The sequence below is a fragment of the Eumetopias jubatus genome, unplaced genomic scaffold, assembly GCF_037043125.1.
Source record: "Eumetopias jubatus isolate StellerSeaLion01/CBP00866 unplaced genomic scaffold, mEumJub1_p1.0 scaffold_10, whole genome shotgun sequence".
In the NCBI taxonomy this organism is placed as follows: Eukaryota; Metazoa; Chordata; class Mammalia; order Carnivora; family Otariidae; genus Eumetopias; species Eumetopias jubatus.
Window position 1 is genome coordinate 23,059,415 of NW_028274816.1, and position 13,440 is coordinate 23,072,854.

Genomic DNA, 13,440 nt, shown 5'->3' on the forward strand with positions numbered 1-13,440 from the left:
TTATTTCAATGTCTAACTTCCCTGGTTCTGTCCTTGTGCCCAATATTTATTAGCCACAAAGAAGCCACAGCTGGTGGGAGATAGGACTGGACAGAATTGAGCTTGCTTTCTTTGTGATCTTTTTTTGCCTCATGTGTTGGTTCTATGGGAAAATTGAATTTCTAAGTACCGTTAGTGTATGGTGGCATTTAACTTTTTTATCCTTTTGTATTTAGCAATCCATTTTTCCCTTAAATATTAAGAAATTATAGGTGGAAAATCCTCTGCTAGATAGCATCTTTGTAGAGTTTTTATTTCTGTAAATGTCTTACTTGTGACCATTTGTGTTGTGTCTTATCGATCCCACATGATAACAGAAGAATAGCAGTTTCATCCATCTAATTTCTATTTGTAAAATCACGTTGAAGTATAAATGACTTTTAAAATACTAAACTAGGGCCGTCTGGCTGGCTCAGTCAAAAGAGCAAGAACATATAACTCTTAATCTTGGGGTCATGAGTTCGAGCCCCGTGTTGGGTGTAGAAATTACTTGAAAATAAATAAATGAAACTTAAAAAAATAAAATATAAAATACTGAAATAATTTTTGAAAACTGTAAATGAATCTACTAATCACTCAATGTCTTTACTAATGGAGCTTGTGTTAGGTAGTTTTTGACTAGAGACTTCTTTTCATTCCTCTTTCAGATAGTCTGGGCTGTGGTTATATTGTTTTTATGATCATGTGGTTATATTGCTTTTATAATCAAATAAATACAGTTAGGAATTAAAAAGAAGAAAGACATTTGCCATTTATTTCTTCTTTTGATCTCAACTCATAGATACAACAACCACTTCTAGGGTGTTCCAGGTCAAGCTCATTGAAAGAGTCAAACACTGTTTTCCTGCTTTCCCATTGAAAGTGCACCTGTGTGCCCAAGGCAGTCTTTTGCTCACACCATTTCCTTATTAGTATGGCCTGCCTCATCTGGTCTTCTCTAAGCCACATCTAACCCTAAAGACTGCCCTTGTCCCTGAAGCGTCAGCTGTGTGTGCTTCAAGGAAAGGAACTGGTACCTGGAGAAGGGGGGCAGTGTGTGTGTGCGTGCGTGCATGTGTGTGTGTGTGTGTTGTAGAGGCCACTTTTAGGCAACAGGCTTGAGCACTGGATACCTGAGTAAGGAAAAAGGGCCCACAGTGACCACTGCGCTGAATGCAAGCAGGCTCCTTAGACGACCCACCTCAAAATATCCATAAGCCCTAGGTGGCCAATGGGCTACTTAGTAGAACCTGGTACAGGTACCAAAAAAAGGAAATCCCATATGTTCCCATACCTCCTCACTTCCCCTCCTTAACAATAGCTAACACACACACACACGCACACACACCGACTCCTGGCAGACACTCTCTCCTTTGCTGACACACACACACACACACACACACACACACCCGACTCCTGGCAGACAGTCTCTCCTTTGCTCACACACACACACACACACACACACACACACACACACACACACACACACACACACACACACACCCCCGACTCCTGGCAGACAGTCTCTCCTTTGCTGTCCTGCCCATGGCTCCCTTGCAGTGTATTCAATAAACTTCTGTCTCCTTTGTTCTGCCTTGGGTGGATTCTTTCACCACCTGCGTGTGGGCCTCCACCCAATCGGGTCCCACTGTGTTGTGCGCCTGTGTGTACTTGTGTGTGTGTGTGTGTTGCATGTGAGCTCTAAATTCTTTTAAGAAAACACATGAACCCCACCCCTTTCCAAAGACTTTTCAGACTAAGAATCTGGGTACTTGTTTACGATATCCCTGGTCTCTGGGTGGCTCAGTCATTAAGCGTCTGCCTTCGGCTCAGGTCATGGTCCCAGGGTCCTGAGATCGAGCCCGGAATTGGGCTCTCTGCTCCGCGGGAAGCCTGCTTCCTTTCCCGCTCCCCCTGCTTGTGTTCCCTCTCTCGCTGTCTCTCTCTCTGTCAAATAAAAAAGGTTAAAAAAAAAAAAAAGATATCCCTGGCCTAAGAACTCAGATGGGGAAAATGTTTCTTTCAACCACCAGTTACAAAAGCTAAGCCAGATCTCCTCTGGATGAGATGCACCTATCCCCACTCACACCTGTACTCCCTCTGCCTTTCCCTGGAGTCCTTGGGCCTTGATGCAGAGGGTGGGGGATGAAGAGCAGGTGTGTTGAACTCTTAATGAAAGGTTTCCTCCGTGGGATTGCCTATATCCTGCCCACCACAGTGGCTCCTGTGAGTAACTTTACCTTTGAACTCTCCTTGTATTCAACCCCTGATCTGTGGGATTTGGTGACAATCCCCGGCTAGCAGGAAGCTTTGATCCTTGGGGAGTCCAGAGGAAGTCCTTGTGATGTGTGGGATCCCCAGTGTTACAGGGATTGGGAAGAAGCCTTTCCAGGATGGGTTGCTAAAATAGACCCATTAATTAAGAAGGAGCCTTTGCCTAACACTCAGTTACCCAAAAAAGGAGATCCGGTAACTGATAACAAGGAGCTCAGCGCCCTCAAGTATGAAGTAGTGTTTGAACAAGCATTATTGTTATTTTAAGGACACAGCAGTGCCAAGGGGACAATTCCTACCCACACCAGGAAGGAGCAGAGTATCTTAACAGAACAGAATGCCTTAGAACCTCCCTTTTTAACAAGTAAAAGCTAACCTTATTTTGAATGTTAGAAGGCTCTAGCAAAAATTCTCAAAGATATTTCTGAGTAGGTGAAAGATTCCTCTAGAAGAAGAAAAAAGATGACCTTGTAATAAACAGTGGGAACTCTAGAATTTCTCTATAAGAGACACTTTGGGCTGAATGCCATTGGAAAGAGTGTCAGGAGACTTGTCTTTAAATTATGTTCACATAATAAGCAGGCCAGGTTTGCTTAGAATCTGCACTTATTTAAGGTGGCTTGAGGCTGAGGGGACTTGCTAAAGTTTCCCCGAGCCACTCCGTGGTGCCACACTTTGTCTACAAATAAAAGTGTGTGTGTGTGTGTGTGTGTGTGTGTGTGTGTCTCTGCCTCCCCGCTAGGCTGTAGCTGCCAGAGGGTAGGGTTCGTGCATTATTCATCCTTTTCATCACCAGCACACTGCCTGGGCACGAAGTAGGCCCGTAATAATGATTATTGGATGAGTGAGTAATCATGAGGCAGTAGCTCTTGGGAGTCATCCTCTCTCAGTAACCATCTCTCCTTTTCACACTGCCAGCCTCGAGGAAAGAGAGGTTACCAAAGGGCAGTGGGGATAGTGCCCCCCGCCTCCCCCAGGCTGCATGCGCCGGTGCTAGGAGACCCACTCCCATGGCATCTCAGCAGCTACCTGAGAAAACCCTGAAACAGTTGCTCCACATTTGGGCAGCATCTCTGTGAGGTTTGCGCACAGTATTCAGGCACTTTATGTGGCAACACTAGGCAAGGAGCAGTGAGAGTTCTCTGCGGAGCCATCTGTATAATATGTGGGGCCCAGCGCAGAGTGAAAAGGTGGGATACCTGGTTCAGAAAAATAAGAAAAACATGCTGTTAATGGTATATATATAGAAAGTTTTTTCCTTTCTTTCACAATTTTTCTCTCCCTCAACTTGTCATTTGTGTATTATTTGCTGTTAATGTTCTAAGTAGAGAAAAATTGTTTAACATTTTTATTTTTTTTTAAGATTTTATTTATTTAACAGAGAGAGCACAAGCAAGGGAAGTGGCAAAGGGAGAGGGAGAAGCTGACTCTCCAATGAGCAGGGAGCTGACTCTCGGTTTTCGCTCAGTTCATGGTCTCAGGGTCATGAGATCAAGCCCTCCATTAGGCTCCACACTCAGCACAGAGTCTGCTTGGGATTCTTTCCCCCTCCCTCTCCTTCCCCCTGTTCCTCCCCTGCACCCCCATTCTAGTGTGTGTGCGCACTTTCTCTCTCTCTCAAGTAAATAAATAAAATCTTTAAAAAAAAGAGAGAGAGCATTCAACTCATATGTGGAATCACGAAAATTACACAAATTATATTCTGTAGCTTATACACGCATATTTCCTTCTCAGCAGAACAGTGGAAACTGCACAAAACTAGCTCAACTGCTTTTATTTTTCTTCTTGATACGTGCACATTCTGTCAACGCTCTTTACCTTTGGTTTACTGGTGAAGAACAAAGGACTGAAAGGAACAAAGAACTGTGTATTGTCCTATTTCCTGTATATCATCAGTTTCAGAGTAAATGGTTGGTTCAACATGAAGGATATTATAGGATACCTTACTCATCCATGTTTCTTAGAAAGCCATTGTCTTCTTTCTGTGTTTGAAGCAAGTTCTGGTTCAAATGGAAAGTATGGCCTCTCGGGGCTGTCCGTGTCTCCATGTGCTCAGTCATGAATATAACAAACATGCTGCCCTTCTTCTGGCTTCAAGTCTTGCTGAACTCCTGCACATTGTGGGTCCCTCAGAATTCTGTGCTTCTGGGGCATGGCAGATGCTGTGTGCAGGAGGCACTGGCAGAGAATGGTGGACACACATGTTGGGCATATCTCATCTGCTCACGCTGAGGCTCGTTTGTCCCACTGTACTTCCCTTAAAAAATACAAATCCAAAGATACCATTATTAAGAATTTTAAGACAACCATAGGAGATCATTGAACCAAGCATGTGGCCCTCTTGACTGTGGGACCTAATGTGACTGCTCAGGTCACACACCCATGAAGCGAGCCTGAGCCTGGTTGTCTGGCACTGTTTCAATAGATGTTCTTCAAATTTTTAGTTTTTACTGAGCGAGAAACTGGCCAGGAATAGCATGCAGACATGCCTTCTTTCATTCAGAAATTTTTTAGGTATTTGCCATGTACCAGTCACTATATAAGGCATTGGGACTACACCAGAATGAACAAGGCAAGATATGGCCGCAGCGTCATAGTACGTGTCATCTAGTGAGGAAAACACACTTTTAATTACACAGTAAATATTTAAATTACAACTGTGATACGAGTTACAAACAGTACTACAGGCCGGGTAGAAAGACTTACCTAGATGGGAGTTAGAGAAGGCATCCCTGAGGAAGGGGTATTTTAGGCTGAGGGTGAGTAGGAGTTGCAGGGTGAAGAGGAGGCGAAATAGTCTTCCAGGCTGAGGGAACAGCATATGCAAAGGCCTTGTGCTGAGAAGGAGCTTTGCTCAAAGAAAGAAAGAAGGTCCACCCCACCAGCACCTGGAACACAGGAGACAAGGGGGAGACCGGCAAGTTGCCTGGGGGGCCTGTTTTGTGTGCCCCTTCCCCCCTACCTTCCTCTTTCCACTCCCCAGCACCCATGCTGTTCAAGAATAGCAAAAGATGGAAAAGGCTCTTTCTCTATTCTTTAGCAAGTCCAAGATATAGGATGCTACACGCTTACCATACTTGTGTGGAAAGCTCAGGGGACTTCAGGCCCAGTTCCTGTACAGTTGACCCTCGAGCAATGCAAGGGTTAGGGATGCCCACACCCCACTCCCACCCCAGTGCAGTCAAAACTCCACGCATAACCTTTGAATCCCCAGAAACTTAGCTACTGATAGCCTACTGTTGGCCAGAAGCCTTACTGATAACATAAAGGGTCTATTAATATATCTATTAATATATGTTCTATATGTTATATATATTACATACTGTATTCTTTTTTTTTTAAGATTTTATTTATTTATTTGACAGAGAGAGACACAGCGAGAGAGGGAACACAAGCAGGGGGAGTGGGAGAGGGAGAAGCAGGCTTCCCGCGGAGCAGGGAGCCCGATGCGGGGCTCGATCCCAGGACCCCGGGATCATGACCTGAGCCAAAGGCAGATGCTTAACGACTGAGCCGGCCAGGCGCCCCTTACATACTGTATTCTTTTTTTTTTTTTTTTAAGATTTTATTTATTTGACAGAGAGACACACACAGAGAGGGAACACAAGCAGGGGGAGTGGGAGAGGGAGAAGCAGGCTCCCCACTGAGCAGGGAGCCCGATGTGGGACTCGATCCCAGGACCCTGGGATCATGACCCGAGCCGAAGGCAGATGCTTAACGACTGAGCCACCCAGGCACCCCTTACATACTGTATTCTTAAAGTAAGTTAGAGTAAAGGAAATGTTCGTAAGAAAATCATAAGGAAGAGAAAATATATTTACAGTACTGTATTTGTCAAAAATATCACACATAAATAGACCCATACAGTGCAGACCTGTGTTTTTCAAGAGTCAACTGTACTTGTTACCCACCAAATTAAGCATTTCCTATCATTTCTGCTCACCATCTCCAGTTCACTTCCTGTTCCTAAAATGTAACCTCTGTTTCCTGTAACCCCTCTTTATACTCTCTCTCTGCTCTGTTAGGACACTTACTGTATTTTTTCTGTATTCTTTATTTATGTGTATGACTTACCGTCCCTACCAGACAGTGAGCCTTTAAAGTCAGGTTCTGTATCTCTTCTACCTATTAAGTGGCCTTATGGAAAACCCTTGCCTAGTAGTTAATTCAGTTAATCAAAAAGCTTATTTATTCTTTAGTAGGTAATATGTTCATAAAATACAATATTAAAAAGGTACAAGAGTATATAATTCTCCCATATCCCTCTCCAGTTATCTTCCCTGGAGGCAGCCAGTTTTTGTTTTTGTTTTTCTTTTAAGATTTTATTTATTTATTTGACAGAGCACAAGCAGGGGGGGTGGGAGAGGGAGAGGCAAGCTTCCCGCTGAGCAGAGAGCCCGATGTGGGGCTCGATCCCAGGGCCCTGGGATCGTGACCTGAGCCAAAGGCAGATGCTTAACCGACTGAGCCACCCAGGCGCCCCAGGCAACCAGTTTTTTATTTTATTTTTTTTCAGAGACAGTCCATGTTTATAGTACATAGGCTATAATATATATTTATTATGAGGTTTCTATGAAAAGCCACAAAAGTGAAAAAATGGATGAATGTCTACATTCTCCTATTTCTTTTTTTCTGATCTTCCTCCTTTTTGGAAATTACACATTGGCATAGACTTCAGGGTACAGCCAATGCTTGAAGTTCCAAAGTACAGAAAGGGGCACCTGCCTGGCTCAGTCAGTAGTGTGTGTGACTCCTGCTCTCAGGGTCATGAGTTCAGTCCCCACATTGGGCATGGAGCCTACTTTAAAAAAATAATAATAAAATAAAAAATAAAACAATCTTTAAAAATAAATAAAAGTGGTGAGAGAAAGTTTTAGAGACCATTTGAACCGGTTATTGTCAGAGATGCCTGCATATCGTGACATAAACCCAACATGATTCATGTTAGGTGGCACTATTAATAAATAGGAACAATACAGCATAACATCATGGTTATTATAGGCCTTCTTCTAAGCAAAATACAAGATCCAGAAACCATAAAGGAAAAATTAATAAATTTAACTACATCAAAAGTGCAAATTTCTCCCCTGGAAAAAAAATTTCACAAAGAAAAAAATGCCAACTATGACAAACAACATTTGTGACTTATATAATAAATAATAGACCTTTTTTTTATATACAAAGAGCTCTTACAAATCAGTAAGGTAAAGTTCAGTTACACATACCAGAAAAAATATATAGTTTATTTATTAGATGCATATTAAAAACAGCATGATGTCATTTTTCACTTAGTGGATAAGCAAAGATAAACGATTTACAGTACATAGCACTGATGAGAATATAATGTTATGTGGAAATGTAGATTATTGCAACTCTCTGGCCACATCTGTCACAATTTTATGTGTGCATTACCTTTTGACCTAGAGGTTCCATTTCTAGATATTTGTCCTATAGATACACTTGTTCATGTCTGCAAAGACAGAAAGGCAGAGTGTTTATTGCAGCAATATTTGCAATATCAAAAGATAAAAAAATGAGTTTCATTGGCAGATAAATTGTGTGACATGCATCCTATGCAGCCATTTTTTTAAAAAGTATTTCTGTATATGCCAGTTATACGAAATATCTTCAAAATATAATAAGTCAGCGGGGATGATGGCATATAACAACATAAAATATAATTCTGTAGTTTTAAGGCAGGGGGAAAGGCACAATGTGTGCTTGTAAATACCTAGAACATTTCTCAATTAAGCATGATATCCTCTCAGAAAGGAAACTAAGAGCCTGGAGTAGAAGAGAGACTTTTTTTTTTTTTTTAAGTAGGCTTCACGCCCAATGTGGAGTCTAGCGCAGGGCTTGAACTCACAACCTTGAGATCGAGCCCTGAGCTGAGATCAAGAGTCAGACACTTCAGGACTTCCAGCTCTATTACAAAGCAGTCATGATCAAGACAGTACGGTACTGGCACAAAAACAGACACATAGATCAATGGAACAGAATAGAGAGCCCAGAAATGGACCCTCAACTCTCTGGTCAAATAATCTTTGACAAAGCAGGAAAGAATATCCAATGGAAAAAAGACCGTCTCTTCAACAAATGGTGTTGGGAAAATTGGACAGCCACATGCAGAAGAATGAAACTGGACCATTTCCTCACACCACACACAAAAATAGATTCAAAATGGACGAAAGACCTAAATGTGAGACAGGAATCCATCAAAATCCTTGAGGAGAACACAGGCAGAAACCTCTTCGACCTCAGCCACAGCAACTTCTTCCTAGACACATTGCCAAAGGCAAGGGAAGCAAGGGCAAAATCAACTATTGAGACTTCATCAAGATAAAAAGCCTTTGTACAGCAAAGGAAACAGTCAACAAAACCAAAAGACAACTGACAGAATGGGAGAAGATATTTGTAAATGATGTATCAGATAAAGGTCTAGTATCCAAAATCTATAAAGAATTTATCAAACTCAACACCCAAAGAACAAATAATCCAATCAAGAAATGGGCAGAAGACCTTGAATGGACATTTCTGCAAAGAAGACATCCAAGTGGCCAACAGACATATGAAAAAGTACTCAGCATCACTCGGCACCAGGGAAATACAAATCAAGACCACAATGAGATACCACCTCACACAGTCAGAATGGCTAAAATGAGCAAGTCAGGAAACGACAGATGTTGGCGAGGATGCGGAGAAAGGGGAACCGTCCTACACTGTCGGTGGGAAAGCAAGCTGGTGCAACCACTCTGGAAAACAGTCTGGAGGTTCCTCAAAAAGTTGAAAATAGAGCTACCCTACGACCCAGCAATTGCACTACTGGGTATTTACCCCAAAGATACAAATGTGGTGATCTGAAGGGGCACATGCACCTCAATGTTTATAGCAGCAATGTCCACAATAGCCAAACTATGGAAAGAACCTGGATGTCCATTGACAAATGAATGGATAAAGAAGACATGGTATGTATATACAATGGAATATTATGCAGTCATCAGAAAATGAAATCTTACCATTTGCAATGACGTGGATGGAACCAGAGGGTATTATGCTAAGTGAAATAAGTCAATCAGAGAAAGACAAGTATCATATGATCTCACTGATATGTGGAATTTGAGAAACAAGGCAGAGGATCATAGAGAAAGGGAGGGAAAAATGAAACAAGACGAAACCAGAGAGGGAGACAAACCATAAGAGACTCTTAATCTCAGGAAACAAACTGAGGGTTGCTGGAGTGGAGGGGGTCGGGGGATGGGGTGTCTGGGGGATGGACAATGGGGAGGGTATGTGCTATGGTGAGTGCTGTGAATTGTTAAAGACTGATGAATCACAGACCTATACCCCAAATTTATCAAACTCAACACCAAATAATACATTATATGTTAATAAAAAATTTTTTTAAAAAAAGAGTCGGACACTTCACCAACTGAGCCACCCAGGCCCCCCTCCCTGAGACTTATTTTGTAATGTGTACTTTTTTGTACTGTATTACCTTTTCCATAAAAATAAACAAATAAGAACACAGGCTCTGGATGTTTAAAATCTGGCTCCCCCATTTTTTTAGCCGAGTAATCTTGGGATGTTATATAACCCTCTAATCTTCTATGTTTTCATCTGTAAAATGGGGCTAATATGTTTCACATAAAAATTGAATAATATATGAAAAATACTTCATACAGTACCTGATGCAAAAATAGTAGCTTTTGAGGCAAAGAGCCCTAGACCAGAAGTAATTTCACAAGGAGCTGCAGACAAGTCCTGTGACCCCCTGTGACCCAGAGTCTTCAGTCTCTAGTTTGGCCAGTTGATCCTTAAGGCCTCTTACTTGAGTTTACCTGTTCTTTTGAAACCTGTTTCCTGCTAAAAGTTGTAACTCCAAAGCCAGGAGGATTTTGGAGGAAATTAGGACCTCCGGGGAGTAGGTGCTTTACCACCTACTCAGTTCTATACCAGAGCCTAAGATGAGAGCATTGGAAGTGAAAGATGGGTGTGGCTCTATCTACAGAGCCCTCCCTTGTTTCCTGTTGCAATGTTGCTGTTGAAAAATAAAATTATAGTGACTTGAAGAAGGGCATGGAGATGGAACTGGGGTGGAAAATTTTTTTTATTTATTTTATTTATTTTTTTATTTTGTGTTCTATTTTGGGGTTTTTTTTTCTTTTTTGTTTTTTTTTTCCTTTTTTTTTTGTTTTTTGTTTTTGGGGGGGTGGAAAATTTTTAAAGCAGTGGCAAGGAAAGGCATGCTTGCTGAAGAGATAGCCTTCTGGGTCTCCTAAGATAGATGTCTGCAGATGGGTGTCCGCAGAGGGCTTTGTGGGACCTAGAGAGGAAGGTGCTGGTAATTATGCTCTATCTGGGCACCCTGGGTCACCCTATCTGGGCACCATGACCTGTCTGTGGTCCTGAGTTCTGTGCCATGCTTTGGGACTGAACGAAGGGGCCTGGGATCTCTACTTTGGCCTGGAGTTAAAAGGGAGTAGCAGCCCCCAAGGCCAGTATAGTGAGGCGTCAGGGGTCATAAGAAACCGAAAGGGAAGCCTATCTCAGTACAGCTACCCCTCCTTCCATCTGAGAAGGCCATTCATAATCTTCTTCAGGGAGCCTGTGAGTTTCCTCACAGAACTTCTCAGGAAGGAGACGGTAGATAGGTCGTTCTGAGAAATTTCTGGCACAGTAGACAGATCGTCATGACGCTGTCTCTCTCATACAGGTGCTGAGGGATGTCCTCAAGGATCTCTACCACCTGCTGAAACATGTGGTGCGCTTGGAGCCTGATGACGTGGCCAAGCTCCATGCCCAGCTGGCCCTTGAAGAGCTGGATGAGATAATGAGAAATTTCCTCTTCCCACCACAGAAGCTGGAGAAAAAGATTGTGGTTCTGCCATAGACCTGGCTCAAAGGACATCAAGGAGGTAGAGGTCTAAGCAGCCAGAGCAATGTCCAAATCTTCCAGCAGGTGGCCCCACTGCCTCTTTGGTGGGGTCAGTATGGCTGACCCTGGATGGCTTTATGTGTCTGGCCATTTGTGTCTTCAGGCTGACCTTCCTGAAGCATCTATTTAGCCGTCCTGCACCCTGCCTGAAGCATGTGTCCTTAGAAGACAAAAGATTACAAATCTCATTTATCTACACATTTTTCACTGTCCTATAGCATTTAGAGAAGGAAGTCTACTTGATGGAAGTATATTTTCAACATGACTGGTAGAATTTGACTAATGGACCGTTCTTTTCTTGTCACTTGAACTGAAGAGGTTGATCACCCTCCTGAGTGGCACATGTGTCACATATCTTGATATCCTTCCATGGTGAGACTGTTCTTCCTTGTGATAACGAGGAACAGCCAGAGCTAGTCATCCTCGGCTGCTCAAGAGGCAGATCAGAGCACAGAAATGCATTTGGAGGCAGGGAGGGGAAGGAAACTGTTATCAAAATAGGCAAAATGGAATAAAATTATTTTGGCTAGAAAGAGCAGGTCTGCATCTGGTCTTCTGCTATTGAGCTGGAAAGCTGTGGCATTGAGGAGGATTTGATCTCCAGAAAAGAGAGTGGAGCTGGTTGAATCTTCCAGAGATAAAGGGTAAGCCCTTTGTTTGTCCTCCTGAGCTCTTTTCTTAGCTCCCTCTGCTACTATTTTCATTAAGTTGCCCTGATTATAGGACAAAAGAGCCACAAACATCTCAGATGAGAGAGTTTATATCATGCATTCAGTCCTCTGCTCCTTTAGGGAGGAATGCTTAGACAATGGGTTGATTAAACGTGTACTGGAAAGTGTGTAGCATATTGGTGACGTGATGCCAAGTTTATTGAAATCATGTCGGATGTAGCACTGTGGACTCCTCTTTATTTATTTATATATTTTGGCCACTGAATTTGCAGCTAAAAGAGAAGACAAAGGGGTACCTGGGTGCCTCAGTTGGTTAAGCGCCTGACTTCGGCTCAGGTCATGATCTCAGGGTCTTGGGATCGAGCCCCGCATCGGGCTCCCTGCTCAGTGGGGAGCCTGCTTCTCCCTCTGCCCCTCCCCCTGCTTATATTCTCTCTCAAATACATAAAATCTTAAAAAAAGAGAGAGAGAGAGAGAAAACAAAAAGGAGAAATAGGCTGACTGCTTTGGACAAACTCTCCCTGTTGTCAACACCTGGACGAGGCTAACCCAGAGCTTCTTGACCAGTCCTCAGCTTTGTGGGACTAGGTAACAGAATTTTATCTCCACTGCCTGGGGTAACCAGGCCTACGGCAACCAAAACACAACTTCCCAAAACTCACAGGTGACTGAAGGCATGTGTACAAGCACGCCCATTTGCCAGTTAACAATAGGCTATTTCTCTCTGGCCAGATTACAGATGCGGTTCTTAGCTTAGAACCTTTGTGGTGGGCATTCCTTTAAAGTGGCCTTCTTACAGATTTGGATCACAAGCTAGCTTACTAAGCAAAGAATTAGAACAAAGGCAATTAGATGTTTTTGAGAAATATTATCATTAGCTAGGGTAGCTGGATTTGTTTCCATTCTCCAGATCAGGATGTCTAGAAAATCAGGATTGGGGCTTTCAAATCAGAGAAGAATCTTCTTTGAACCAGCTGGATATACCCTCAAAATTCTTGTTTCTTGTACTATCTTTAAACTCCATACAGTGTACTTCGGATATCAGATTGGATATGTTAGATGATTGGATTAACTTACAACTTCATTTGCATTAAATGCATTCCAGTTCTGAAGATAGATCCTAATTGATCACCTTGATTAGACTGAGAAGCTCTAGTCTCAAACCCTATTCTCCTAGGGAGTGCCTCAAGAAGCATTCTAGTCTCTGTATCTCCATTTATAAATTGCCTCTTAATTTGAATTATTTGGCAAGTGGCTAAAAGCATCTGTTCTTTATTGATTTTGATGGATTCCATTTCAGAGAGTGACTTTTCTGACCTTGTTCCCAAATTCAAGGGAAAGACACCATAATGTTAACCCTCCTAAACATGACCAAAATAATAAAAAGTTTCCAAATTTATATTTACAGATATATTTTATATTTGTAAATATATAAATATATTTTAAATAAATATATATTTATTTTTAAATAAATATATGTATACATATATTTCCATCCATCCTTGGGAAAGAGCATAAGAATTAAGAACTTCAGATAGGGAC

General features: G+C 42.3%; 1 protein-coding gene across 7 annotated transcripts in view; it reads left to right on the forward strand.

Annotated features, from left to right (window-relative positions):
* TANGO6 (transport and golgi organization 6 homolog) overlaps window positions 1-13,440 on the forward strand; it is a 194,758-nt gene that overhangs the window by 176,993 nt on the left and 4,325 nt on the right. For 4 of the 7 annotated variants that reach the window (XR_015769133.1, XR_015769134.1, XR_015769136.1 and 1 more), the window contains one exon: window positions 11,006-11,871. The exons of 2 other annotated variants lie outside the window; for them this stretch is intronic. Coding sequence is in view for 1 of the 5 variants with exons in the window: in XM_028095222.2 (XP_027951023.2) it covers window positions 11,006-11,182 (177 nt within the window). In the remaining 4 variants the exon portion in view is untranslated. Of the gene's footprint in view, window positions 1-11,005; window positions 13,285-13,440 lie in introns of those variants that run through there. One more of the 7 variants, XM_028095222.2, reaches the window with a different exon arrangement.